The sequence below is a fragment of the Microcebus murinus genome, chromosome 2 (assembly GCF_040939455.1).
Source record: "Microcebus murinus isolate Inina chromosome 2, M.murinus_Inina_mat1.0, whole genome shotgun sequence".
Taxonomy (NCBI): Eukaryota; Metazoa; Chordata; class Mammalia; order Primates; family Cheirogaleidae; genus Microcebus; species Microcebus murinus.
The window spans coordinates 26169388-26196483 of NC_134105.1; the positions used below are offsets into that span (position 1 = coordinate 26169388).

At 44.1% G+C, this 27096-nt stretch overlaps 2 protein-coding genes across 2 annotated transcripts in view; both read right to left on the reverse strand.

Moving 5' to 3' along the window:
* Nucleotides 1-16672, reverse strand: part of OSCP1 (organic solute carrier partner 1) — a 32786-nt gene extending 16114 nt beyond the window's left edge. The window contains exons 1-4 of the mRNA XM_012765200.3: nucleotides 16452-16672; nucleotides 5790-5944; nucleotides 2517-2684; nucleotides 1916-1996 (exon numbers count right to left, since the gene is read on the reverse strand). Of these exons, the coding sequence (XP_012620654.2) occupies nucleotides 1916-1996; nucleotides 2517-2684; nucleotides 5790-5944; nucleotides 16452-16563 (516 nt within the window). The 5' untranslated portion in view covers nucleotides 16564-16672. The remainder of the gene's footprint in view (nucleotides 1-1915; nucleotides 1997-2516; nucleotides 2685-5789; nucleotides 5945-16451) is intronic.
* Nucleotides 16673-19497: 2825 nt separating this feature from the next.
* Nucleotides 19498-27092, reverse strand: MRPS15 (mitochondrial ribosomal protein S15). The gene is made up of 8 exons (XM_012765203.3): nucleotides 26842-27092; nucleotides 26506-26547; nucleotides 25351-25426; nucleotides 24555-24603; nucleotides 23980-24064; nucleotides 22194-22252; nucleotides 20322-20513; nucleotides 19498-20083 (listed from the first exon to the last, which is right to left on the reverse strand). Exons 1-8 carry the CDS (start codon nucleotides 26969-26971, stop codon nucleotides 19949-19951), a joined length of 768 nt encoding a protein of 255 aa, XP_012620657.2. The 5' UTR covers nucleotides 26972-27092; the 3' UTR covers nucleotides 19498-19948.
* Between the last annotated feature and the right edge of the window lie 4 nt (nucleotides 27093-27096).

A 27096-nucleotide genomic window follows, 5' to 3' on the forward strand; every position in this document is an offset into this window, starting at 1 on the left:
CAACAAACCCTAAATTAGGTATTATAATTTCCATTTTTCAGTTGAAGAAGCTAAGGCTCAAGAGAAGTAATTTGTCTAGATCACGGAGCTAATGCTGGAGTTGGGATTCAAACACAGGAGTGTCTGATTAGAGCCTGGGCTTGTTTTGCCATATCATACAATCTTTCCCATACCAATTTGTTCAATTATAGGAAGGAACAAAGTCCTGTCCAAGAGAGATGGGCCCAAAACTCAGAAGCTCACAAATGTGTTTTCAAAAGACAGGGTATAGAATTGTTTGGAGTAAGGCATGGTGGGAGGAGAGAAGGCTAGGTGGGAGGCAGTAGCCAGCAAGAAGTATGAGGGCCTAAGCCAGGATGTTGACAACAGGAATGGAAAGGAGGCATGGATGCTGAAAAGGCAGACTCCATGGGCCTTAGAAGCATCTGGATAAAGATCAGGAAAGGGGAATCAAAGGTAACACTCTGGTTCTGAGCCAAATGAGTGGGACAATGATGGTACCCTCAAAAGAAATAAGAAAGGGCAGGTCAGGCATGGTGGCTCATTTCTGTAATCCTAGCCCTCTGGGAGGCCAATGTGGATGGATTGCTTGAGCTCAGAAATTTGAGACCAGCCTGAGCAAGAGCGAGACCCTGTCTCTACCCAAAATAAGAAAAATTAGTCGGGTGCGGTGTAGGCTCAGCTACTTGGGAGGCTGAGGCAGGAGGATTGCTTGAACCCAAGATTTCGAGGTTGCAGTCAGCTATGATGATGTCATTGCACTGTAGCCTGGATGACAGAAAGAGCCTCTGTCTCCAAAAAGAAAGAAAGAAAGAAAGAAAGAAAGAAAGAAAGAAAGAAAGAAAGAAAGAAAGAAAGAAAGAAAGAAAGAAAGAAAGAAATTCAGGGTAGCAGCACTAGAATTTGAATTGAATTGTGGAGATCAGTTTAGTCAGGGTTATTAAGTTGTAGGCTTGTGGGTACCAGTGAGCATCCTTTGGAGAGTTTCAGCAAGGTGGTGAGATGTAGGCCTCAAAGGCAAGGGTGGGCAAGGGTAGAGTAGAGGTTAGACTTAAGAGTCATAGGCAAGGGAGTTGGTAGCCAAAGGGGAGAAGAGCAGGAGGAAATATGTGGAAACAGGAGGAAGATTGGGATACAGGTGGAGGGAGAGGAAGGAGTGAAAGGCACTGAGATGGAACAGGTAAGGGAAGCCCAGGATGGGATGGAGCCATGAAAGGCCAGAAAAGGTGAGAGTGACAGTGTCAGATACTGGTGAGGTGTCAAGGAGGATAAGGCATTAGAAAAGGTTTTAGAATTGGGATCAGGCTGGTAACTTGAGAGCATATTTCCTCAGGAGAAGCAAGGGAAGGAACCATATTTCAAAGAAACTCATCAGGTAACTGGGAAAGAATGATGGTATCACAGTCTTCCTTGGTCCATTTAAAAACTGCTGAGGCCAGGCACAGTGGCTCACAACTGTAATCCCAGCACTTTGGGAGGCCGAGGTGGGAGGATCGCTCGAGGCAAGGAGTCTGGGACCAGCCTATGTAACATAGCAAGATCCTGTATCTACAAAAAATTTTTTTAAAAATTAGCTGGGCATGGTGGTACACACCTGTAGTCCCAGCTACTCAGGATGCTGAGGTGGGAGGATTGCTTGAGCCCAGGAGTTCAAGTTATAGTCAGCTATGATCACACTACTGTACTCTAGCCTGGACAACAGAGTGAGATCACATCTCTAAAAAATAAAAAAAAAAGTAAAAAAAAAATTAAAAACTGCCAAGATTTATTATCAGAGTGTTTATTGTTAGAGAATGAAACCCTTAGGGCATCACTAACTGGGCAAAATCTCTGCCCTCATCTGCCCTGATGGCTGGTACCCCGTTCCTCTAGCACAGCAGATGCAGGGGGTTCCTGAGGCTGCCCATTCACTTACTCGGATGTGCAGGTCTTGGAAGAAGATGAGGAGCGTCTGCCGGATCAGCTGGAACTCCCCAGCAGAGAGACCGCCATATGTCTGCCAAAGGCAAAGCAGAAATCCTTCACTTTCAGAAGTGAGATGAGCAGTGTGGACAGGAAGGGGAAGGTGGGTGCTCAGGGATGTGAACCAGGTAGGCAAGGAAAGGACTCAGCTGCTAGGGCAGGAGGGCCACGTGGGAGTCAGCACCGCTCCCTCACTGGGGACAAACCCTGTTACGCCACACCTGCACAGGTATACACCTCATCTCTCCCATTCTCCACAGACCTGGAGAGGCTACTCTCCAAGATTTAGCAGAACATTTGTCACCAACTCCCTTTCAGAAAAGTGAGGAGAAAATGGCTTTTCTAGTTTTAAAGGCAACAGTGAGAGGGCATAAGATGATAGGGCCTATTACAATAACAAAATGGATACTTGTAGATTTATAGAATCTTCTGGGAGAATGGCAAGCTTTGCTATTCCTCATCCTGTTCCCTTTGACCTAGAATCTGCCTGTTTTTAACAAAGGGATGAGAACAAGTACGGGGGCTGAGAGGTGATAAACTGATGATACTCTTACTTCTGTCAGCTGCCGGAAAGTCTCATCTACTTGATGCTTGATGGTTGGGGAGTCTTGGATGAATTCCTTGATGGCATCTAAATGATTGAAAGTGACCAGCAGTACATCCTTGGGACGGGGACACAGCAATACTTGATATTTGAAAGCCATTGTCATCAGGTCATAGAGCTGCCAACCCACACACAAACAAGATAAATAGGATTATAAAAGCAAACATAAGAATTTCCAAGTCAAGCATTTACTAAAACCAACTCTGGGCTTACCATACAGCTCAGGTGACTTTATCAGTTACCACCCAAACCAAGACACTTTTGAGAGTAAAAGGGGTAATATTAATAATTTAACCAGGGCAAGAGGAGTTAACTGGGACATTCCTGGGCAAACTAGGATTTCTGATCACCTTACGGATACTGCTGATGGGACACATATGAAACAATATTGGCAGCTGTGGCATCTGGAATCAGGAACTGAACTTGGAGAAAGAAAACCCAAATTCAAGTACTCCTTTGCTGCTGACTTACTGCATGACCCTGGCCAACTTTCTTAACCTTTCTGGACTTGAGTTTTCTCATTTGTAAAAAATACTCCAATTCCCAATGTTGCAGAGCTGCTGAGAGAAGTAAATGAGATGATATGTGAAAGTGGCAAGGATGAAGTCCCACAACTATATAAGAATAATTTTTTTTTTTGAGACAGAGTCTCACTCTGTTGCCCAGGCTAGAGTGAGTGCCGTGGCGTCAGCCTAGCTCACAGCAACCTCAAATTCCTAGGCTCAAGCGATCCTGCTGCCTCAGCCTCCCGAGTAGATGGGACTACAGGCATGCGCCACCATGCCCGGCTAATTTTTTTCCTATATATATTAGTTGGCCAATTAATTTCTTTCTTTTGATAGTAGAGATGGGGTCTCACTCTTGCTCAGGCTGGTTTCGAACTCCTGACCTCGAGCAATCCACCCACCTTGGCCTCCCAGAGTGCTAGGATTACAGGCATGAGCCACTGCGCCCAGCCAAGAACAATTTTAAATGATGAATGATGCTTACTACGATGCCAACAAGCTTAGCAACATATGTGTGGTATGACCATCCATGAAGGATCAGAAGGGAGAAACTGGTGAGGACCAAAGCGGTCAAGACAGACTTTATGGCAGAAGTGGTTTGATATGGACCAGGAGGCAGTCACAGGGTTCAAACAGTGAAAGAGAGAGGCAAGGCATTCTAATGAGGGAAACAGCAACTGTGAGGGCCACAGAGGCAGCAGTGGGGATGTTATTTTCCTGGGGAGAAAGAGGAAAACTGCCTGATGACAGTTTGTGTGGGGAATGGTAGGAAATAAAGGTGGGTGAGTATGGCAAGGTTAGACTATTAAAGGTTTTAGGAAGACAGGCAAAATAATTTAGACCAGATGTGGTATGAATTAGGGGGCTACTGAAGTGCTCTGTACTGACATGATAAAAGTGGTGACTAAATGAGATTAGTCCCTCTGGCAGTGATGAGATGTGAGGGAAGGGAGAGACTGGAGTTCAGATCAGTCCCTGGCTCCTAGCAGGTTTGTAATAAATATCTACTGATTGTATGAGTGAAAGAAGTATTGCTGGAGTAATCCGGACTTATGGCCTGGAGTAATGATGATGGGAATGGAAAAGATGGGGGCAGGAAGACCATGTGGTATTCAGAAGGAAAAGCTGTCAGTACATGGTAACTGCCTGCCTAGACTTGGGGATGAAGGTAAGGGTGGTCCAGAAGGACTATAGCATTTTCAGCTTAGGGCCTAGGAGAAGGATGATGCCACTGATGGAGGCAAGGAAGTCTGAGGGATATGGGACACGAGGTGCAGGAGAGAAGATAAGCAGTCTAGTTACAGACATGTCTGGGGCAGGATTGAAAATATAAACTACAGTTGGGCATATGGCCCACTCCTGTAATCCCAGCTACTTGGGAGGCTGAGGCGGGAGGATTGGTTGAGCCCAGGAGTTTGAAACCAGCCCAGGCAACATGGTGAGACCCTGTTGCTAAAAAAAAAAAAAAAAAAAAAAAAAAAAAAGATAAAATAAGATATAAACGACTGCCATCTGAGTGTTGTGCCAAGCATATTGATATACATTACCTCATATGATCCCATTTAATCTTTACAAGAATTCTATGAGGTAGGTATTATCCTAGCTTAAAAATAAAGAAAACTTGCTTAATTCTACATAGCTGGAAAGTGGCAGAGTAAGATTTTAACTCAGGACTATTGGATTCTAAGGCACTTGCTTGAATCCTCTACATGACCCCATTTCTCCAACATGCAGCTAAACATTTCCATTAAGAAGGTGATATACAACAGGAAGAGCCAGGTGTGTGTGTGTGTGTGTGTGTGTGTGTGTGTGTGTATGGGGGAAGGGGTGTATAATACTAGGGATATAAATTTAAGACTCTTTGTCATCATTATTAAACATTAAGTGCTATAAACATTAAGTTCTATATACTGTTATATATAGAAACCATGCTAGAAATAAAGGATAAAAACAGGTATAAAATGAAGAAATGAAAGTTCAGAGTTATTTAATAAATTGAGTCTCATAACTAGTAACTAGTAGAGCTAAGACTTGAACTCAGGTTATTTGATTCCAACTTGAGGTAGTTTGTTAGTTTCTCCACTGTAAAGCTAACTATTTCCCCTCCTTTCCATACTGTACTCTTTGAAAGGAAGTTAGCATACACTTAAGGAGTGGGGAGTGAAGTTGTCCCTTCTGAGAACAAGTATCTACATAAGTCATTTGGACTTCTTCTAAACAGATTTGCCTATCTTCTGCCATTTATTTGTGTGCAATTATTATTTTAAAGATATTTTAAAGAGTGCCCCAATAATTTGTTTCTCAAAGAAGTAGATATGGTCATATTATAAGTAAAGAGTGAGCATTTTAAAATTTGCTTTAAAAAATGCCTGATTTCCTCATTGCAGCATGAGATTTGTTAAATGAATGAGGCAGAATTAGGTTTTAGGGTTGAGTGCTTATATTTGATTAAGGGATGTGTTTCTGGGGTTCATAAATATGGGCATGAAAGCCAGCACTCTCTTTGGGCAGATGGAATGATACAAACAACAGAGGGGTTGGTGTGGATGCCTTCCAAGGTCTTTCCCAACTCTAAAACTCAACAACTGCTGGTATTTACACATGCCTATTTCTCTCAAGACATCATTGTATAGGACATGTCATTTGATCCTAGTCTATGATCATTCACAAAGGGTACAGAAATGCATCCAAGATGACAGAGGCAGCAGTCTGCTCACCTTATCCATGCTGGCCTGGTTCAGTCTCATAATGGAGGCATGAGCCAGGCGGTCGTAGACAGTCCTCAGGGCCTTCTTGGAGTAGAGCTCTTGGGGTTTGAATAATTCCTCCATAAACTTTCGACTGAACATGGTAGAGATGATGTCATTCAGAACTGTAGAGACAAGAGAGAATATAGCTGAGCAAGGTACTGGAAGAAGCTTTATTCAGAAACACTTTTTGTGTACTGAGGGAGGAGTTGGGCATGTTCAGTACAGAGTGGGGATCCTGCGTACCTGTTGAGATCAGCTCCCTGGGGGAACCACACAGATGGCCCCACAGAAAGCAGGGCTCCGAGACGGCTTTATCACACATTTCAGGGCAAATATAAATGATGACAATGTACAAAAGTGTTGTGCTTCAAGATTATATCACTTTTATATACATTATCTCACTTGATAGGGAAATGTTTCTTCTTTCTTTAAAAAAGATTCTTATAAGCATCTTAGATCTCTTCCTTAAAATGAGAAATAGCAACATTTTTTTAAGAAGCAAATCTGAACATTTTTACTTAAAGTTTTTAAAATTGGGCCTTAATGGTAAATGACTCTTTTTTGAAAAACTTTTTATGAAAATAGACATATCTACCCACTGGTTAGAGATTAAAACACTTCTAATGTTTCTATAAGACATGTACTTTGGCCGGGCGCTGTGGCTCACGCCTGTAATCCTAGCTCTTGGGAGGCCGAGGCGAGCGGATTGCTCAAGGTCAGGAGTTCAAAACCAGCCTGAGCAAGAGCGAGACCCCGTCTCTACTATAAATAGAAAGAAATTAATTGGCCAACTGATATATATATAAAAAATTAGCCGGGCATGGTGGCACATGCCTGTAGTCCCAGCTACCCGGGAGGCTGAGGCAGAAGGATCACTTGAGCCCAGGAGTTTGAGGTTGCTGTGAGCTAGGACGCCACGGCACTCACTCTAGCCTGGGCAACAAAGCGAGACTCTGTCTCAAAAAAAAAAAAAAAAAAAAAAAAAAAAAAAAGACATGTACTTTGAATAGTACCATGTTAGAGTTCCTTAATTTCTCTATTTGATCTGTAATATTGATATCATACTGTAGTGATATATCTCATACTGTCGTTCAGATGTAAAGTTTCCATGTGGTGAGAATAAAAGAAGTGTGCAAATGAAGTATCTATAATTCGAAGTCTTCATTCATTTAGATATTTTGTACTATTCAATAAAATATCACTAGTTAAGGGCTAGGAAAAATCTCTGGTATGAGAAACAGGAACAGATATGGTTGAACAGAGATTATTCTTAATTAAGCCCATTATTCTGGCCTAAATGGGAGAGTATGTGGATACCGAGAGTATTCATAGAAATTAAAAATTGAAAGAAAATTGGTAACTTAAAATGATTATACAAAATCAATTATTAAACATGGGTGCTTATTACTGAAATATATAAATTCTCCCTTCTTCTGCTGAACACTAAGGACATGCCAGGTGATTGGTGGTGACCATGTATCTTTAGAGAGGCAAGGTAGAGCAGTGAGTCATTATTTCAGGCATTCTCTACCTGTAAGTAATTGACATAAGTACCCTGAAGGCGCAAGGCAGCATTTAAAAGTATCTCAGTGCATTTTATGGGGCAAGAAGGAGCTGACAGCTGGTTATACTTACATCTTAAATGGTAGGGCTACAGAGAGATGGGAGAGGGGAAAAATGTTTTTCTCCACACTGACACAAATGAACCAACTGACTGTGACTCCTTACAGAAATGCTGAACTCACACTTGACCTTTGGATTTTACTCTACACTGCATGCTACTGCTCTGTGAAGAAGAACCAAATCCCTTACCAACACAGGGTATCCCTCATATCTAACAATTTCAACCCATCAAGCTTGTCCTTAATGTGCACTAACATTTCCCCACTGTGGACAGCTTGAAGACATACGAACTCTTCTGGATTTGTATCATGCCTGGCCTTTTTCCTTCAACCAAAACAACAAAGGACCAACAATAAAGTGGGTTTTCTAACTTTTTTCTTACCACAGCCTATACAAAAGCAGAATTTGCAAGGAAACAGGTACAAATGAAAAGATACTTGTAAATCCTCAAAAGAGAGAATAGGGAGAATTTTCCACAGATTTATGTAGGCCAGGAAGGAGTGCCAAGGAGGAATAATTCAAGTTAAAGTACCATATCCACTCTGATTAGGTTAATGCTTACAAAGAGCTACTATTCATCTAGATGCTGAGTTATTTCTCTGGGGTCTTTGAGCCCTTATCAGGATTTTCAGAATCCTCTACAGCTGAGACCCAAATAAATCAGTTCTAAAAGAAAGAAAACCCTAAGATGATTGTTAGCTACTCCGGCAAAGTAAAAAGCAAAATGAAGCCTTTCCCCATGGGAAGTGAAAAAGCTCTATACCACCAAGGCTCCTGGCACAACAACGTGCCAAAAGTTCACCTCTGGGAAGAGAAGACAGCAGAATCTGTCCTTGTGGGCAGAGCAGTGAGTACACAAATGCCTCCAAAGAGGAAACGGCAGTTTAATGGTTGGGCCCTGGCACCTAGGGCTGCCACCTCTTATTTCGTTCTTTGGGAAGAATATGGAGGCACACGGTAACATGTTTTCTTCTCACAATGTGCTTCACCTAGCACTTGGTTGAGGCAGGCCTATTATGCATCAGATGCTGAGATGAACACTGGGCACAAAGAGGAAGGAGATGTTATCCTTATTCTAGAAAAGCAGCCCACATAATATTTAAATTATACCTTAGAAATAGTGTTAATCAAACCTGTTAGACTTAGTTTTGTCTGTCTGTCTGTCTTAGTTTTGGGGACTCAAATGAGTTTAGCATATTTTTTATGAGGCAGGAATGTACTAGGGGCCAGATTTCATCGCGAAGAGGCTAAGGCAGGGAAGGAAAGGGATTTTTTTACAGATGCATCAGAAGGTTGGTAACTGGGTTTTCAATATATCAGGCTTCAAGTCTTGGGTTCAGGTTATGAAGTTAGTTTCTGCTCATGATTATTATTATTTTAATTATTATTACTTTTCAGAGACAGGGTCTTGTTGCCTTGCCCAGGCTGGAGTGCAGTGGCTATTCACAGGTGTAATCATAGTGCGCTGTAGCCCTGAACTCCTGGGCTCAAGCCACCCTCCCTCCCTCAGCCTCTTGAATAGCTAGGGCTACAGGCATGCACCATCACACCTGGCTTTCTGCTTATCATTTCTGAACACCTAAGTTAAAATAAATTCCAGTGATTCAGTAACTTATATGAAAAGCCCTCAAAAGCCACATTTCATGCCTGAAATTCTGCCATACATCAAAGGGTGGGCCAAAAATTGCTCAAGAGAAGTGTCAAAAGATGGTTATGAAATAACATAAAAGTATATCAAGCACTTCAATTGGGCTATTCTTTGAGACTGATTTATTGAAATAATTGTCTTGATGACAGCAATTGAGTTTTTACCAATTATCTCTGCTCTAAATTCACTTGTTTATGGGAACATGCAATTTGGATCCAAGAATTTTGGAGAGAAGTGAGGAGACCCTCCTGAGTGGTTACCCTCCTGAGTGTTTTGAATCCTTACTATATTCCAGGCACTGGGTTTAGAGCTTTATATGCATTATCTCATTTAAACTCCAAGACAATTTTGAATTATTATTATTATTATTTTTTGAGACAAAGTCTCACTTTGTTGCCCAGGCTAGAGTGAGTGCCCTGGCGTCAGCTTAGCTCACAGCAACCTCAAACTCCTGGGCTCAAGCAATCCTGCTGCCTCAGCCTCCCAAGTAGCTGGGACTACAGGCATGCGCCACCATGCCCGGCTAATTTTTTCTATATATATATTAGTTGGCCAATTAATTTCTTTCTATTTATAGTAGAGATGGGGTCTCACTCTTGCTCAGGCTGGTTTCGAACTCCTGACCTTGAGCAACCCACCCGCCTTGGCCTCCCAGAGTGCTAGGATTACAGGCGTGAGCCACCTTGCCCGGCCCAATTTTGAATTATTATTCTCATTCTATTAAGGATGAAAATAGAATCTTAGAGAGTTTAAAGTCCAGAGTCACACAACTGGTGGTAGAATTTAAATTATAATGGGATCTGTTTGATTCTAATGTTTGTGCTCTTAAATATTACATGTTACCTGCCCGGTATACTTGATGTGGTGAGAACATTTAAAATATTGAGGACAGCCAGGAACAGAAAGACAAATCTCACGTGTTCCCATTCATATGTGGGAGATAAATATTAAAATAATTGATCTCAGGGAGACAGAAAGTAGAATGACAGTTACCAGAAACTAGGAAGGGTAGTAGAGGGGGTGGGGTGGATAAAGTGGGGATGGTTAATAGGTGCAAAAATATAGTTAGATAGAATGAACAATATGTGACAGCACAACAAAGTGACTATAGTCAATAATAAGCTATGGCATACTTTAAAAGAGTGGAATTGGAATGTTCTTAGCACAAAGAAATGATAAATGCTTGAGGTGATGGATACCCCAGTTACCCTGATTTGATTAATTCAAATTGTATGCCTATATCAAAACATCACATGTACCTTATAAATATATACAACTATCATGTACCCCCCAAAATAAAATATTGAGGAAAGCTGATGACAGGCATAAACTGCACCCAAATGTCAAATGATAGAAGGTACCTGTGATATTTGAAGGCTTAGAAAACCTAAGGCATTATTCTGAGGAGTTGAGCTTTTCAGGTTTGTCCCTAAAGAAACTGAAGATTTTGGATGATGAGGCCACACTACATGCATGATATCATGCCTTTTGCCCACAGTCTTGGCAGCCATGCAGTTACATGCTTCCATTTTTCTTGGTTGCTCAACAGATACCTCTGTGTGCTAGGGAGAATAGCTCAGGGAGGGTCACTCATGTTGAAACACAATGCTTTGGTTACAAGATATTTTAACAAAGTTGTTTTAAGGACTACCAAATAGGATACGTACTCCCAAAGTGTAGCTACTGCCCCAGCTGTCCCTGCAAAGCTAGGCAATGAAAAAAGGAGACATCTCTCAGGTATAGTGTAGCCCTTTGTCAAAATTTGCTTAGTTTTCATCTGTGTTTATTCCTTTTAAGTAAAAATTCAAATGTATAACCAATATCTCAGCTGAAGAGAAACTCATGCCTATTTTCTTACTTTGAAATAGTTAGAGTGGTCCCACTTTAAGCCCCACTGATAAAGGCCTGAATGAACCTGTGGATACAGACTGAATACATGCAGCCCAGATATAGCGTACCTCGTTTTCTGTCCACCTCTGTCCATTCATCTACATGAAGCATATAAAAAGAAAACACCAGTTCATGAAGCAAGAACATTATTTTAATAATGTTAGTCTTTACAAATACCAATTCCAATGATCTGGTCTATGCAACTCTACGTTTCATGTTTGCATTTAATGTCTAATGTGAATACTCTACCTTCCATTTGAAACTTTTAAAAGGATGATGGATAAATAACAAGTTCCAAAAAAAGCTCAAGAAAGGGGTGTGGGGGGAAAAAGCCCATGAAAGGCTATGAGAGAGTGGCTTAGGGAGACAAGAAACTCAGGAGGATTAGCTACCTTGGGGTTCATCTTGAAAGGCTAAAGAAGCTATTCTCTGTAATGCTGCAAGAATGCACATTATTCAAAAGGCTTTTAAAGATACTAGCCTCAAGCTGGGCACAGTGGCCCGTAGTCAGTCCCAGCTACTTGGGAGGCTGAAGTGGGAGGCAAGAAGATCCCTTGAATTCATAGTTCAAGACCAGCCTGGCAACATAGTGAGAACCTGTCTTAAAAACAAAACAAAACAAAAAAACCCCACTAGCTTCCACAAGGAAGAATAATTCCAAGAACAGGTAGAGAAAGGAGTTTCTTTGTGTACAGTCTAATTTCCTATTACTGTAAGATTTCCCTTTCTAAAGTACAGATGAAACTGCTCAAATTAGAAAACTTGAAATGCAAATTAATATGAAAAAATGTCAATATTTGTGTATTACTTTTTATGTATAGATGTGTAAATTCCATGTAAAAAGAAGGAAGTAGTGATGGGACCAGTGTAAAGAAAGCTCCCAAACTTTGGGAAGCCGAGGCGGGCGGATTGCTCAAGGTCAGGAGTTCGAAACCAGCCTGAGAGAGACCCCATCTCTACCAAAAATAGAAAGAAATTAATTGACCAACTAAAAATATATATACAAAAAAAAATTAGCCGGGCATGGTGGCGCATGCCTGTAGTCCCAGCTACTCGGGAGGCTGAGGCAGAAGGATTGCTGAGCCTCGGAGATTGAGGTTGCTGTGAGCCAGGCTAACGCCACGGCACTCACTCTAGCCTGGGCAACAAAGTGAGACTCTGTCTCAAAAAAAAAAAAAAAAAAAAAAAGAAAGCTCCCAAGGACAAAGGTAGTCAGGAAGATCTCAAAAGGAGATTAAAAAAAGGAAAAATGCAGTTGGCTAGAGAAATCTGTGAGAATCAAGACCCTTTGTGGGTTGAGCCCTGGCTCTACCACTTACTAGCCATTTAAATTTCAAGCAATTCGGTTAATTTGTTTTTTCATCTATGAAATGGGACTCATAATAGTACCTACCTCATAGGGTTGTTGTAGCGATAAATGGATAATACATGTCAAACACTACCTGGCTTTTCTTCTAGTTCTGCTTTTTCTACTGAAGGACACTGGATACCACCAATAAAGGATGAAAGATAACTTTTTTTCTTTCCTTAATTTTTTGGGGAGATTTCAATCTAGAAAAACCACTCCCAGATAAAGAGTTCTGGACACATCCACATTTTAAAAAACATTTTATAATTAATGGTCTCCTCTGGAAACATTTGCCACTAGATTGCTTCTGAAGGGGTGATTTCTGAAGTTATCATTAAAGTATATATGTGCCTTCAATAAACAACTGGCACATGGCTTTAATATACACTACCAACAGCTCTCAAGAGACCAGTTTGAAAGCATGCCTTGTGCCATGCCTGAACTGACAGCAAGGGATTACCACTGCAAGGTCAGACTCCTCTGGGAAAATTCACCATCTTTCTCTCCCAAGAGTCATGGGCTTTTGGAGAGAAAATATTAGGAGAATAGCCCCAGGAGTCTAGACTTCTTAAAGCAGACATCGTTTTCTTTGGTATAATGTCCACATCTTCTGTCTTTCTGCAGTATTTATTTAACTGGTGATCTAGTATGATATGCTTGTGGGAATTCAGAGAAGTGGAGTTTTGATCCTCTAGAGGGTATGTTTGGGAACAGTGGCACTGCAAGGGGTTCCTCTCCTCTGAGGAACAGTGACTGCCTGTTGTTGATAAAATGAAACTGGCAAACGCATACCCAGGAGTACTGAGGTACTCCCAAAGGCACCCAGGCTCAGCACCAGCAGGGGGCTCTGTAGTGCTGTGTGCTCTCCACCCCTTTCTTCCTGAGGATCCAGGGAAGGAAAACACCCTGTTTTTCTATTCTTTCTGCAGACGACTTATTTATGACAATTCCACTTCAGTTATATTTTGAATAGGAGATAGGCCCAAGGCTATCCAGAGCTGGTTGTTAAATTGGAACTAGAGAAATAGAAACAGAACCTAACTGCCATTTGGTTGCTCAGTACTACACTGTGATCTGCATGTCTTGGAAAAATCACTTAATGGCCCTATGCCTCAGGTTCCTCTCTTGTAAAATAAGGAATGTAAGCAAAATGTAATAGGGTTTTATTTATGAATATTTTTAAGAAGATGGGAGTGAGGCAAAGGTAGCTGTTATTATTCTCACTATTGCTTAAAACATCGGACAACATTCACTATGCAACACTTAAAAGTTGCCCCATAGAGAGAGCAACTTCCTTTCTGTTGAATGCTAAACTAGAGGCTGCATTGTGGGGGGAAACTGCAACATCTGCACTGGCCTTGTGGGAACAGGGACAGCCTCCAGGAGACCAATTAGTTGTGTAAGATAATGAAAACATCTAGAAGAAATATGATTTCCATTCAAAGCTTCAGCAAGGACTAGTTTACCATGTCTGGCATTTTACAGGCCTATGTGTACAGGCATCTGTTACGGTGTCTCCCATTCCTGCAGCTACACCAACTCTAAACAGTAGAATGGAAGAGATCAGTGTTTTTTAGCTTTTTGAATCCTATGCTCCCTACCCTGCTCTTTCATTTTATCTTCTACAAAACCCCATTAGCCAACATTTCTTTTATAAAATCAGTGGGTATACTGGGTATTTTTTTCAAACTCCTCCCTCTTTCCTGACCTACCAACCCCCACAAAAATCCTGATATAATTCCTCCAGGTAGCAGCAAAATGCAGTGTTTGAGGGAATAAGTTGGTTAAGAGTATGAGCTTTAGAGCCTTATGCCATTGGTTGAAATCTTTTACTCTTTCTCTTAGCATCTGTATAGTTCTGGGCAAATTAGTTTTAGTTTTCCCATCTATAAATCGGGAATAGTAATATCACCTATGTGATAGGATGGTTGTGAGGATTAAGGTGTTAGAGAGTTTTTAGTACATGGTGTTTAATTTTTCATTGTTTTATTGTTGTTGTCATCAGGAACATATGTCCCTCAGTTTTAGAATCAGTCACTGGAGTGGATCAATAGCCCTATTGAATGCACAGAAGGGCTGGCTCAAGTTCCATCCAGAATCTCACACGGTGTTTGACATTCACTCAAAAATTGTGGAATCAATGAGTGTATGAATGTGAATTATTAAAGATGGTTGAAACTCCCAAAAGCTGAATCTAGCAAAACCAGAAGAACTATAGCTCTTAAAGACAAAGCCATCCCCTAATATTCACAGGGTCTTGCCCAGATCTCCTCTTGAAAGATAATACCTATTATTGTGCAAAACATGTTAAATACATGATCTCACTCAATCCTTATAATTTTGTTTTATGGAGAAAGAAACAGGCTTATTTATGGAGGTTACTCCAAGGTCATGCAAGTAGTTAAATGGCAAAGCTGGAATTGGGATCCAGGTCTGTATATGACTCCACAGAGTATGCTCTTAATTACTAATTTACACTATGTTCCAAGATGCAGACTATCAGTCTGAGAACGCTGGCCTGTCACCTCACTAGGGCCATTAGCTTGAATGAAATCAGACCACATAGGCACCAAGGAAAGCAGAACTCTCTCTAGAAGAAATGACAATGCCATATAAAACTGCCAATTTTGATCATCAGTTCAACAAACATTTGCTGAACACTGATTTACCCTGGTCTAGGAATTATGCTAGGTGCTGGAGTACAAAGATGAATAAGACAATCAAGTGGGGGAGACAGACACATATACAGATCATTTCAGTATAATGGCCAGTGATAAGGCAGAGAGAGACACAAATGGAGTACCATGGGAACACAGGGTGATATGAGAGTATGGGCAGGCCCTTGTCCCATGTTGGGAGGCCTCCTAAAGGAGATGATTGATTCTGAAGCTGAATAGGGTAGGGTGGAAGAGGAAGAATGGAGGGATGGGAATTACTAGCATGGAAACATGAACAAACAGGTTTAAGTGGAGATCTACAAGCAGTTTGGTATTACTGGGATACAAAATAGAAGGCAGGCAGTGGTGGGAGATGGGACTGCAGAGATGGACAGAGATCAGATCAGGAAGGGTCCTGAAATGTCCTTCACAAGGACTTGGCCTTAATCCACACAGCAGTGGAAAGCTGAAAAAGGGTTTAAGCAGGGGAAAGTATGGACAGAGCTGCATTTTAGATAGCAGGAGTGCGTAGAATGAATGGAGTGGGTATGCTACAGGGATAATCTCTCTATGCACAGACTTGGACTTAATCACACAAACAATAGTTAATGTCTGAATATGTATTCTTAACATCTGAACATCAATTGAGCATACAGAGACTGTTGGAGAGAATGACTTTAATCAGTGGCCATGTCAACTGTCTTTATATCAACTTTTTCTCCTCTACTTTGAAATATAATATTTCCTTTATACTGAATCCTAGAAATTTGGTGAAAGCAGTTACTTGCTGAATAGGGAGGAAAAGAGTGACAGAGCATTCTAAGTGGCTATTCTTTGGGGATTAGATGTGGTGTATATGGGAGCCAGACTTCGCATTTTAGAAGCTCTCGTATAATTATTTTCACAATTGCATTCCCTTCTAAAACTTGTGAAGGGAAAGACTTTCTTATGTTTTAAAATTTATTTATATTATTTTAGAACCCCACATTTCTAGAAATAGCTTCTGAAATGAGCAAGACCAGTCTCAGCTTATGTGGGAGGATACTACACAGAGGAATGGAGACTCAGAACCTGTACCTTGGGGGTAAAGAGGATGCTTGGACTAGCAAAGGGTATGTTACCAGGTGGTAGGCAGCTGGGACTCCTACATTTGGAAGGGACTGGTTGTCAAAAGAGACTGAGAAATAACCTCTCCCATTTGAAGAGACGGGGAAGCTAGCGGGGATCAGGTACCCTAATTATATCCGATGGGGGTATTAAGTTCCTCTGCCGTGAAAGGATCTGTTGGAGAATAGGACTCCTGAGGGGCTCCAACTGGGTAGGGGCTGTGGCTTGGGAGAAGGGTCTCTGGCTACAAGAGTGAAGTGTGCAGGGGTGCGGGTCTGACTGTGGGTGTTAGGGTGGTGGCAAAGAGGCTGGGCTGCGGGGTGCGAGTCTGGTTGTGGGGGCCGGGAGCTTCTCACCTTTTTGGGCCTTGTCTACCGGGATGTTCTGGGCCCGCAGCCTCTGGTCCAGGATGTAAAGCATCTCCCCGCCCAAGTTCAAGAAGAGCAGCGGTAGCGTTCGCATCGACATGGTGCTAGAGGCAAGCAGGGCTGGTGAAAGGTTCCAAGGTTAGGCAGCCAGAGGCCTGGAGGCCCCGCCGCCGCGTCCCACCAGCCTGGTTGCTAGGGCAACACCGCGATGGGAAAAGGGAGCCAATTAGAAGGCGGTTTGGTGGGAGGTGCCCTGAGAGAGGGCGCTCATTGGGCTGACTGGCGGACTGCCTCGCGAGGATTAGTTTGAGCCGGGCGCGGGCGCGGAAGCAGGCGTGACGTTGGTCCCTACTAGGGCGCGCTGATTTTGAGTTTTTAAAACCTCTCTCCGAAGGGCTGGGGCCCGGCGGTCTGGGGACCGGCCTTGGCGCTCGGCCTCGGCACAGCCAACCCGTAGTTCGGAACTCGAGCGTGGAGGAAGGGGCCCCGGGGCCTTGGGTACCCATGGAAGAGGAGAGCCCAAGCAAAACGCCTTTAGAGCAGGCTCGGTCAGACGGACCTGGGCTAGAATCACGGTTCGGTATTTCCTAGCTGTGTGACTGCGGGCAGGGTTTTTGAGCCTTGGCTTTCTCTTATGTAAAATAGATGTGACACCCCATTCATAGGACTGAGAGGAATCAATGACATCATGTAAAACACCCCCTCTGTGGGCAACTTGCCCACAGCACAAGAAAGTCCTTTCCTCCATCCCACACCCTTCCTTGTCTGTTTTCCTTCCTCTCCAGCCAAGTTGTTTTTGAAAGAGTACTACACTCACAACCTGAGTTTAACAGCTTCACTCCCCACCTCACTATAACTGGAATTGAGCTCCTTCCACCCAACTGAAACTGCTTTGCCATGAATATTTTTTGATTCTCTTAACTGACATCTCAGCACCATAACTATACAATAGTTGAATGCTGGCAGCCCAAGGCTTTCTTTGGTTATTTTGCCTAGTCTGTGCACCATTTTAAAAGGGAATATAACTAGGATACAATTTTGCATCATTACCTTATGCCAGGCTTTCAAACATTTGTTACCTGCCTGGCTGCTAAAAGCATTTGAGTTTGCTTAGATTCTTCCCTTGGCTTCTCAGACCTTTTTTTTTGGTCCCTAGACAGTGTAGTATAGGGTATAGAACATGGGCTTTGGAGTCAAGACAGAGCCGGGTTTGAATCCTAGACCTGTCTCTAACCAGCTCTTTGACTTCTCATGGTAAAATGAGAATAATTAGCTGACGTGGGGAATAAAGGTGGCTTTGAATATTAGGTAAGATAATGTGCCTAAGGCAGCACTTAAAATAATGCCTTTCCTGTAGGGCCTGATCCATTAGTGTGTTCCTTTTTCTCCTTTCCTTCTGCTAGCCCCCTAAATGTTGGCACCTGGCCCTCTAGCAAAACACCTCCAAGTAGTCCTGCCCATGGAGGAAACATGTTAGGTTAATCTTTACTTCTGATTCTCTGTCTCACTTGTTTCAGCAGATTCTCAGGCTCTCTGTTCTACCCTCACTGCACCTTCCCTTCCACCTCAGTTGCTTCTCAGGGATCATCCTTTCCATTCTGACCTGGCCCTTTTTTCTTCTACACTCCCTCCCTGGGCAATTTCACTCACACCCATGGCTTTAATCACCCTAACAACTCCCAGACCTCTTTACTGAGTCCCAGATCTAGTTTTTCTTTGCACAGCACTTTAACACATCTTTCTCCCTTTTTGGCTTTCCTCAGTGGCTTCCCTTCTCGGAATGAAGCCTAGTCTTTTCTCCAGTGAATGGACTGAATGTTTGTGTTCCCCCAAACTCATATGTTGAAGCCTTAACTGCAATGTTATGGTATCTGGAGATGGGGCTTTTCAGAGATAATAGGGAGTAGGTAAGGCCATGGGGGTGGGGTCCTCAAGATGGGATTAATGGCCTTAGGAGAAGAGAGAGAGATCTCCTCTTAGTACATGCACCAAGGCAAGGCCACACGAAGACATACTGAGAAGTCGGCCTTTCCAAGCCAGGAAGAGAGCCCTCACCACTGATTGGGTGGTACTTTGATCTTGGACTTCCCAGCCTCTAGAACTGTGAGAAAATAAATTTCTGTTTAAGCCACCGAGTCTATGGTATTTTGTTGTGGCAACCTGAGCAAAATATATCCAGAAAGCTTTTTATCACCTGGTATCTGCCTATCCCTTTTACCTCGTCTCTTCCTACTGTACTTACTCAGTTTTAGACACATTGTCCTTGGGTTCTACAAACATACCAAGCATACTCAGGCTTCAAGGTCTTGGCACTTAACTTGATGTAGATGGTTGGGCTTTATGCTTTATGCATGTAGTTTCCTGGGGATAGGACTTGTAGGTTTTATCAGATTCTCAGTAGGAACACCAATACCCCTGTCCCCAAAATAAACCTGTCCTGATCTTTTCCTTTCCCATCTACTCTCCACACAGCTGTTGCTTAACCATCTAAAACAGAACTGTTGCTCACTCCTTCAGTTTTAAATCTTTACCCGTGTCCCTATTCCCTACAGGACAGTGTGCAACCTTTTAGCCTACCAAGCATATAAAGCCTCTCATACTCCAGCTGCAGCTTATCTTTCAAGCTTTACTTCTGATTCTCACTGCTCTCTGAATATAGCATGCATGTCTAGACTTCTTCGCTTTTATACTTGCAATTCTTTCTGCTTGGGTTGCCTTCTCTACTTATTTCTGCCCAGTGAATGCCTACTCATTCTTTAGGGTCCAGTCCAGAAGGCAGTTCCTATAGCTGGCTTACCCAGCCAGCCACCCTTCCAGTGCTGCCATGTACTCTGTATCACCTACAATGAAACACATGCCACCTGGATGACAGGTAATCGTTTATATGAATGTGTGAGGCTTATCATGAGAGTGTCCCTTGGTGGGTGAGGGCAGGGAATCTGCCTTCCCAGAGCTGAATGAAAGAATAAATTCATTTTCTTCCCCAGGCCAAAAAGAGCCCCATCTTCCCTCATATCATTCTGCAAGGCAGAAAGAATTTTAATAGAATTTATTGGGTTTTTTTTGAGACAGGGTCTCACTCTGTCACTTAGGCTAGAGTACAATGGTGTGATCATTGCTTACTGCAGCCTTGAACTCCTGGATTCAAGTGATCCTCCTGGCTCAGCCTTGACCCCATTGCACTAGGGGTCAAGCCAATGCAGTAAGATTCCCGAACTGTCAAGGGTCTACTCCTTGCCTCTCCCCTTCTAGCTGCCATCCATAGCCATGCTTTCACTGAGACAAACGGCATGTACCACTATGCCTGGTTAATTTAGAAAAAAAAATTTTTTTTGTAGAGATGGGATCTTGCTGTTGCCCAGGCTGGTCTCAAACTCTTGGTCTCAAGTGATCCTCCTGCCTCAGCCTCCCCAAATGCTAGGCTCACAGGAATGAGCCATTGTGCCCAGCCCCAGAATTTATTGGTTTTCTTTCAGTATCTCTGGTCAGGCTTTGGAAGAGCCTGGTTCTTGAACCTGGTTCTGAACCTCCGGGTTCTTCCTTCCTTGTTTTCGAGCTGCTGCTTCTGCAGCTTTTAAAGCCTTTTTTTGCTTCTTCAGCTTTTGAGCCTCCTGGAAAACCTGGGGGAGATAGGGGACAGGAAAAGACCTGGTAATACCATGCAAAACCTCAGATTTGGAGCAGATGGGCTGGCAACTATCTTCCCTGATGGTAACCCCAGCCTCCTTCCATGGGGTTGGTGGTCTGTGACCTCCCTGGGTCCACTGCAGGCCCTAGGGCCAGTTCCATGCTTCCCATCTGTTCCCTCCATCCCAGTGCCATCGTGGGGCCAACCAAAGCAGCAATTCTGACTCGTACCCGAATGCAGAGAGCCTTCTTGGTCACAAATCGGCGGTGGGCTGGTCGATAATACAGAGGGGGAAAGGTGTACTCAATCCCCAGCTCTCTGCATATCTTCTCAAAGACATCATAGTTGGTCTTACGGAGGTTTTTGAGCATCTTCTTCCTCTGGTCAATACTCATTAGCAGATAACGTTTGTGGGCTTTGTCCTGTGAGAGAATCTGTGTTACTTTTAGTATTATATAAGTGTTACTATCGTTCACGGCAACTAAGGATGGTCATTTTATCACTTCATTGAAATTTCCCAACAATCTTATGCAAATATTAGTACAATTCTGAGAGGGGTACTGTTAGTGTTATTCCCATTTTACAGATGGGAAAATAAATGGTGAAAGATGTTATTCGACTCAAAAAAGATCCTTAGAAGTGTGGGTTGTGAGATTGGGTCTTGAATCTGGGTCTACTGTTCTGATTCCAAATCTCTACCCCCTCAGCCTTTCCACAGTTTAGCAAACTGTCAGTTGAGGTAGAGAGGAGGAAAGGCCTTGCACTCTTCCTGGAGACCTGCCATCCATAGCCAGGTGCTGCCCTGTGAGGAACCTCTGCAGTGGGTGGGTGTTCTATACCACAAATGAACTAAACTGTGATAGCTCCAGGGAACACTAAGGTGCCAGGCATGGTGCTGGAGTAGTCAGTATTCACAACCATGTGTTTGTTTATTATTATTTTTATTATTGTTATTATTATTATATTTTTTGTAGAGAAGAGGTCTTGCTATGTTGCCTAGGCTGGTCTCAAATTCCTGGGCTCAAGAAATCATCCTGCCTTGGCCTCCCAAAATGCTGGGATTACAGGCATGAGCCACTGTGCCCAGCCCAGAATGATGTGTTTATTAAAAATCACAGCAACTGCCTAATTACAGCAGCTCTGTACTGGACACTGTGCTGAGATGGGCATCATGGTTAAGAACATGGGCCCTGGAGCGAGATCACCTTGTTTCAAGTCTCAGCACATCATATCCCAGTGGGTGCCTTATGGAATAATTTAATCACTCCATGACTAGATTATTCCTCTGTAAAATGGGAAAGAAAGATGGCTCTAAGGGTTAAATGAGATGATACATATAAAGTATTTAGCACAGGGCCTAAAGACTTTATATGCATCATGTTGGCTACTATGATTATTTCACCTAATCCTTGCAATCCTATGAGCAGGTACTCTTATGATCCCTATCTTATAGGTAAGAGAACTGAAACTCAGACCTATAACTTCCCTAAAGTCACACAGCTAGTTAAGTGGAAGTGGCTGAGCTGGGATTTGAACTCAGGGCAATCTGACTCCATTCATGCATTTAACAAATATTTACTGAGCATCCAGCAAGAGCCAGACAGTGACCATACTCTAAAGTTTGTGTTCTTAACCACTGATGGCACTCGGCATAGCCTTGCAAGGCTGAGGGGTGGGCGATCTGGTGTGTAGCCACCGGGCTTCTCAAGCTGCTTCTCCGGACCCAGAACCCTTCACCTCCCAGACTTCTTTCCCCTGGGCTGCTGTTGTTTAATTCTTTTTTTTTTTTTTTTAGAAAGGGTCTCACTTTATCACCCAGGCTAGAGTGCAGTGGTATCATCATACCTCACTGCAACCTCAAATTCCTGGGCTCAAGCGATCTTCCTGCCCCAGCCTCCCGAGTAGCTAGCATTACCTTAGCCACCATGCCCAGCTAATTTTTCTATTTTTTGTAGAAATGGGGTCTTGCACTTGCTCAGGTTAGTCTCAAACTCCTGGCTTTAAGTGATCCTCCTGCCTCGGCCTCCCAGAGTGCTAGGATTATAGGCATGAGCCACCGTGCCCAGCCTATTGTTTAATTCTGAATGATGCCTAGGGTTTACCTTTCGATGTTTCTGCATGTGTTCTTCATAATTGCGTATCTTGATGGTCAAGGAAACAACTGAAACCACAAACCACAGAGGATGAGAGTTGGGCACAGAGGAAGGAAGGGCCTGGGTCTGGGTTGTTTTAAGAACTCAAGGAATAACAACCACTAATGCTCTGTACAGCTCTCTATAAATCCCAATGCACTCTGAATTTTGAGATCTCAAAAGACTTTGGATTACCTTTCCTTTAGAAAGCAAAGACGAGGAAGGGAAATTCCTTAATCTTATACAGGTATCATCCAAAAATCATATAGCATTCTAAATGGGAAAGCTTTAGAGCATTCCCATTAAATTCAGGAATCAGATGAGGATGCACGCTATCATGGTTAACAATTCAACATTGCACTAGGGGTCAAGCCAATGCAGTAAGATTCCCGAACTGTCAAGGGTCTACTCCTTGCTTCTCCCCTTCTAGCTGCCATCCATAGCCATGCTTTCACTAATGAGTTTTCAGAATTATCAGCTCCCATTTGTCTCCCAAGGCCCTGGAACTTCCTTCCTGCAGGCATCCTCTCATATGATTCCCACCTGTATTACAAAGACAGGGACAAAAGCAGAAGCTGGCCTGAAGGAGGCTGTTATGACAGCAAGCCCTTGCTAGCACATACTGAATTCCGGAGCACTGCAGAGAGTGCCCCTGACCATGTGGCCCCTTCACACCACCTTGCTGCAGAGTGTAAAAACACAGTGAAAGAGGGGCTTTGGTTTCTGAGGGGTTCTCTAGGGCAGACAGTATGCTAAAAGCAACTGACTTTCAGAAACTCAGTATTAACGAAAAGCAGAACCAATACTTGTGGTTAAAGACTCCTCTGGTTATCGCCTTTCTGGTGTCTTGGCAAATACGCCATCTGTTCCTGCCAACCTGGGAGATTTTAGCAGGGATAATGCAGAAACAGGTGAGGTGAGACAAGCAGACCTTCTGTGGTTACAGATGGTCCCCAAGCCAGGGTTTTAGTGGGGCCAAAGGAAGCTAAACTCATCTTCTCAAATGGGGTATGGAGGCCCATTGCTGGGCCTCCATACCTTCTCCATGGGGGTTTAGTGTCTGAGATGAACTCACGAGACTTTAATCCCTGGCAGAGGGGAAGAAAAGAATGAAGGCAGGATGGTGGTGGAAGAGGAGGAGGAGGCAGTAGTATGGGCCAGTGGCAAAGGGGAAAAAAATGTGCAGACCCCATGCAGGTCCACTAATCTTCCTCACTTGCTCTCAGTGGTCCATGAAGATAAATTCCCCCCAGAGCAAGGGGGAAGTGATAGGGCTTTTCATTCACATCTAATGAGGGCTACTGCCAGTTCCAGCTTGAAACCAAAGTAAGAACATTATTTTTTCCCTTGGGAATGCTCCACAGTGTCTAACACATGAAGGTTCAGTAAATGTCAGTCTTACTATTATTATAACAGAGCATGAGCTTTAGTTTCCAAGGTGTGTTTACATCTTCTTGGCTTCTCACAATCCTGCCACAAGGTAGGTAGTGCCCTGCCCTGCCCAAGCCCCCCTTTTCCAGTCTTGGAAGCAGAGGCTCCAAGAGAGGACTGGTGACTTGCTCAGGCTCACACACAAGCCACAAGGCAGGACCTGGGCGCTGACCCCAGCATCAGAGCTCAGCATCATTGCCTTAGGTCCTGCATGTGTCTCCCTTTCCCAAGCCACATATGAGTATGCCTGTAGAGGAGAGCCCTAGCTCAGGTCCCAGCTAGCAGACTCCCCTGCACCCCCACTTCCCAAGGGCTGCCAACCAACTTCGAGCCTCCAGGGATCTGGTGTCCTCAGGGTTTGCCACGACCTTTTTCATCAACTGTTCTTCTTTGATTATTAGCTTCTCCTTCTGTTGAAGACAGAGATAGAGAAAAATCTGTACAGTCTGCCATTCCCTAAGAACTAGCCCTCCTGCCCCTGAGGCCATGGCTGCAGTTACAGCAACTAGGCCATATGGCTCAGAGCCTGACTTCACTCTGCTCACCGTGGCCTTTGCCAACCACACAGCTACTTACATTTAGGTGAGCCCAAGGCCAAAGGCACTGACAGGAAAAATGGCTTGTTGGATGAATGTCCCCAAAGCGTGCTCATTCATTCATGCATCAGATCTTTATTGAGCATCTACTGTTTGTCAGGTGCTAGGATACAACGGGGGAACAGCAGTGTTTCTGCCCTCAAGATGCTCATTATGGGGGTATTGATAAGTGGACACAGAGTGACAGTGGGCTAAATGCTGTGACGGGAGAAGCTTGGGATAAAGGAGCTAACCAGTGTAGGTAGAAATCCCAGAGGAGAGGACCGAGGGAGGCTGTGGCCAAGATTTGGCACAGGCCGCTCACCTTATTGGCCATTTCCAAAGATAAGAGTCTTTTCACGACATCATCGACTCTGTGGAAAAACCACAGCAATGAAAGACGGGTGTTGGCGGGGAGGGAAAAGGGGAAGCAATGCTCTTTTCATTTTGGTTTGAAAAGCAAAGATGATTGATTGAAAATTCCATCTCTAGCAAATAAGTCTCTCTGGAGGTGGGGAGCCATTTCCCAGTGATTAAAAGTCAGCATGGATCTGGCTTGTTGTACTGAAAAGTACAGAAAATTGGGGCTGTCAACTCAAGTGTTCCGGTCTCATCACAGGGAGGATTTCCATTTTAGCTAAGACATGGTTTAATCTGCCTTGAGATATTTCAAGTCAAACTGCGCAGTGGGAGGGACTGCCCAGCTCCCACTACACAGGATAAGGGACTGAGCAGAAGGACCCTGGCTTTGGTTAGCCCTGGATTCAAACCCTAGCTCTGCCCCTAGCAGGGCTGGACTGCTCTTGTATGACACCGAGCAGCTTAATAATCTATAGAATGGGGACGCTATTTCTTCCCGTATAGGGCTTTTTCAAGGATCAAGAGATTAGAGATTTCTACAAAAACCCAGAGTCAATAAAACAAATAAGTAGTTGACTCCAAGAATGCCATCTGTCCTTGCTGCCCACTCACCCTCCCCATGCTTGGGTCTCTACACCTCTGTGCCTCATTCTATAATCGAATTTTAGGTACAGCCAACCAAGCCTCAAAGTCACTTTCCCTGCTCCCTGCCAATCCTCCCAGGGTCCCCAGCCTCCTCAGGTAGGTTTCTTCCTGCTTACTTCTTAATTCCAGGGATGTTCTGGTAGCCTTTGAGCAGCGTGGAAGGGGGTGGGTCATCATCTTGGCTGGGCTGGACTGTCAGGTATAGGGATAGAAAATACCCAGAGTCAATTCTCAGGGCCCATCCTTCCAGACTTGGATCTTCTCACCCCTCTCCAACTCTGTAAGAGACATCTAGGGTCTCAAGCAAGGAACAATATCTCTGGGCTCAGTTCATCCTGTGCAAACCCTGTGGGTACCTGCATTGATACTTCACTCTGGGAGTAGATGGCTTTTCCCAAGACCTTGTACTGTGCCTGCCCCTCTCACATACCTGTCTGGCTCTACAGTTATCAGATCCCACACTAGGACTGGTCCTCTCAGTCTGGTCCATGGCCCAGCCTAGAACAGGCACTCAACAAACATCTATTGGCTGTCTGCATGAATGCAATAAAGGAGTTGAGGAGGAGTAGCTAGCTTTAGGATGCCTGAAATGTAAGTACCAAGTAGGAACCACAGGAAAACCTCAGCCTTGGTGTGCACATCCCTACTGTCCCTTGGAGGTGAGGGAAAGGCATGGGACAGATCAACTTATTTTCTCCAGACCCTGCTCTGCCACTATGTGAATAATATTAATAGCAATAAATACTACTATATGCTACATCTAACAGCACAATGCTAAGGACGCTTTTCATGTGTTATCACTGAATCCTAACAATCCTCTCAAATGGATATTTTTACACTCATTTTAGAAATAGGGCTTATAGAGAGGAAGTAACTTGCCCTGCATCATTTACCTAGTAAGGGATCTTAACTGCTACGCATACTGACTTGGCATGGGAGACTACAATCCTCGATCTCAGAATGGCAGACACAAAGCGCTATACTCCAGTAAGGCCTGGGTGGTGCCAGCCATGCATTCTCTCTGGATAGTTTATTTTCATTCACCGGGAAAGCTCCGGCTCCCTCCCGCCCTCCACACTACTCCCCCTATGCAGGCTTCAGGCTAGGGCTTTGCGTGAGGTGGACGGTGGGGATTTGCTGCTAAGGAGCTCAGGCCCACTCCTTTGCTCACTCCTTCCAGTGGCTCTAACTTGCCACCTCCATCCCCTTAGCCATCCTAAGCCTTCAGGCGACCTCCCTTCCGCCCCAAGTCCCACCTTAGGAACTCCTACCTGGTTTCCGGATGGCATGTCCGCGGGCGGCCTGGAGGAGACCTACACAGAAAAGAGAGGGCTGAGGACCATTTCCTTAAATAGCCCAGCCTCAGTTCTTTTCTTTGTTCCCTGTGTTACCCTTCCTCCAGGGTCCATGCGCTTCTGCGCCTAACCGCTGCACCATTTCTTCCTTACCCCCCAGTCCCTTGTGTCTCACTTCTTCCCCAGCCACCACGCTTTCCCATTATCCTGCTGCTGTACTCCTCCCCGGCCCTGGCCCCAGCCCCTCAGTATTCTCTATCTCTGACGAACCCCATTTCCCTATGCCCGCCGTCCCATTTCCCAGCCCCTCACTTAGAGGCTGCAGGCCCCACTGGCTGGAAGGAAGCCTGGCGCTCCCTCTGCCCAGCAGCCCAAGGACTGGGGCCTGGATCGCTCTCTGGGTCCGAATCGAACTCAGCGCCCGCCACGCGGTCCTCAGCATGGTGACTCTAACCCCCCGGGACCCGCGCCTCGACCGCTGTCCCTTTCGCGGTACGGACGGCCTTATACGGGCGCCGCCATGCTGGCTCAGGCTCGACCAATCGAAGGAGTTGCGATACCGGAGCA

Coding starts and splice junctions, on each gene's coding strand:
- MRPS15 (XM_012765203.3), bottom strand. CDS start 26,971: ATGCTGAGGACCGCGTGGCGGGCGCTGAGTTCGATTCGGACCCAGAGA. Junction 25,427..26,505: donor ACATGCCATCCGGAAACCAG/GTAGGAGTTCCT, acceptor TATACCTGACAG/TCCAGCCCAGCCAAGATGAT. Junction 24,065..24,554: donor CTTTGGAAATGGCCAATAAG/GTGAGCGGCCTG, acceptor TGTCTTCAACAG/AAGGAGAAGCTAATAATCAA.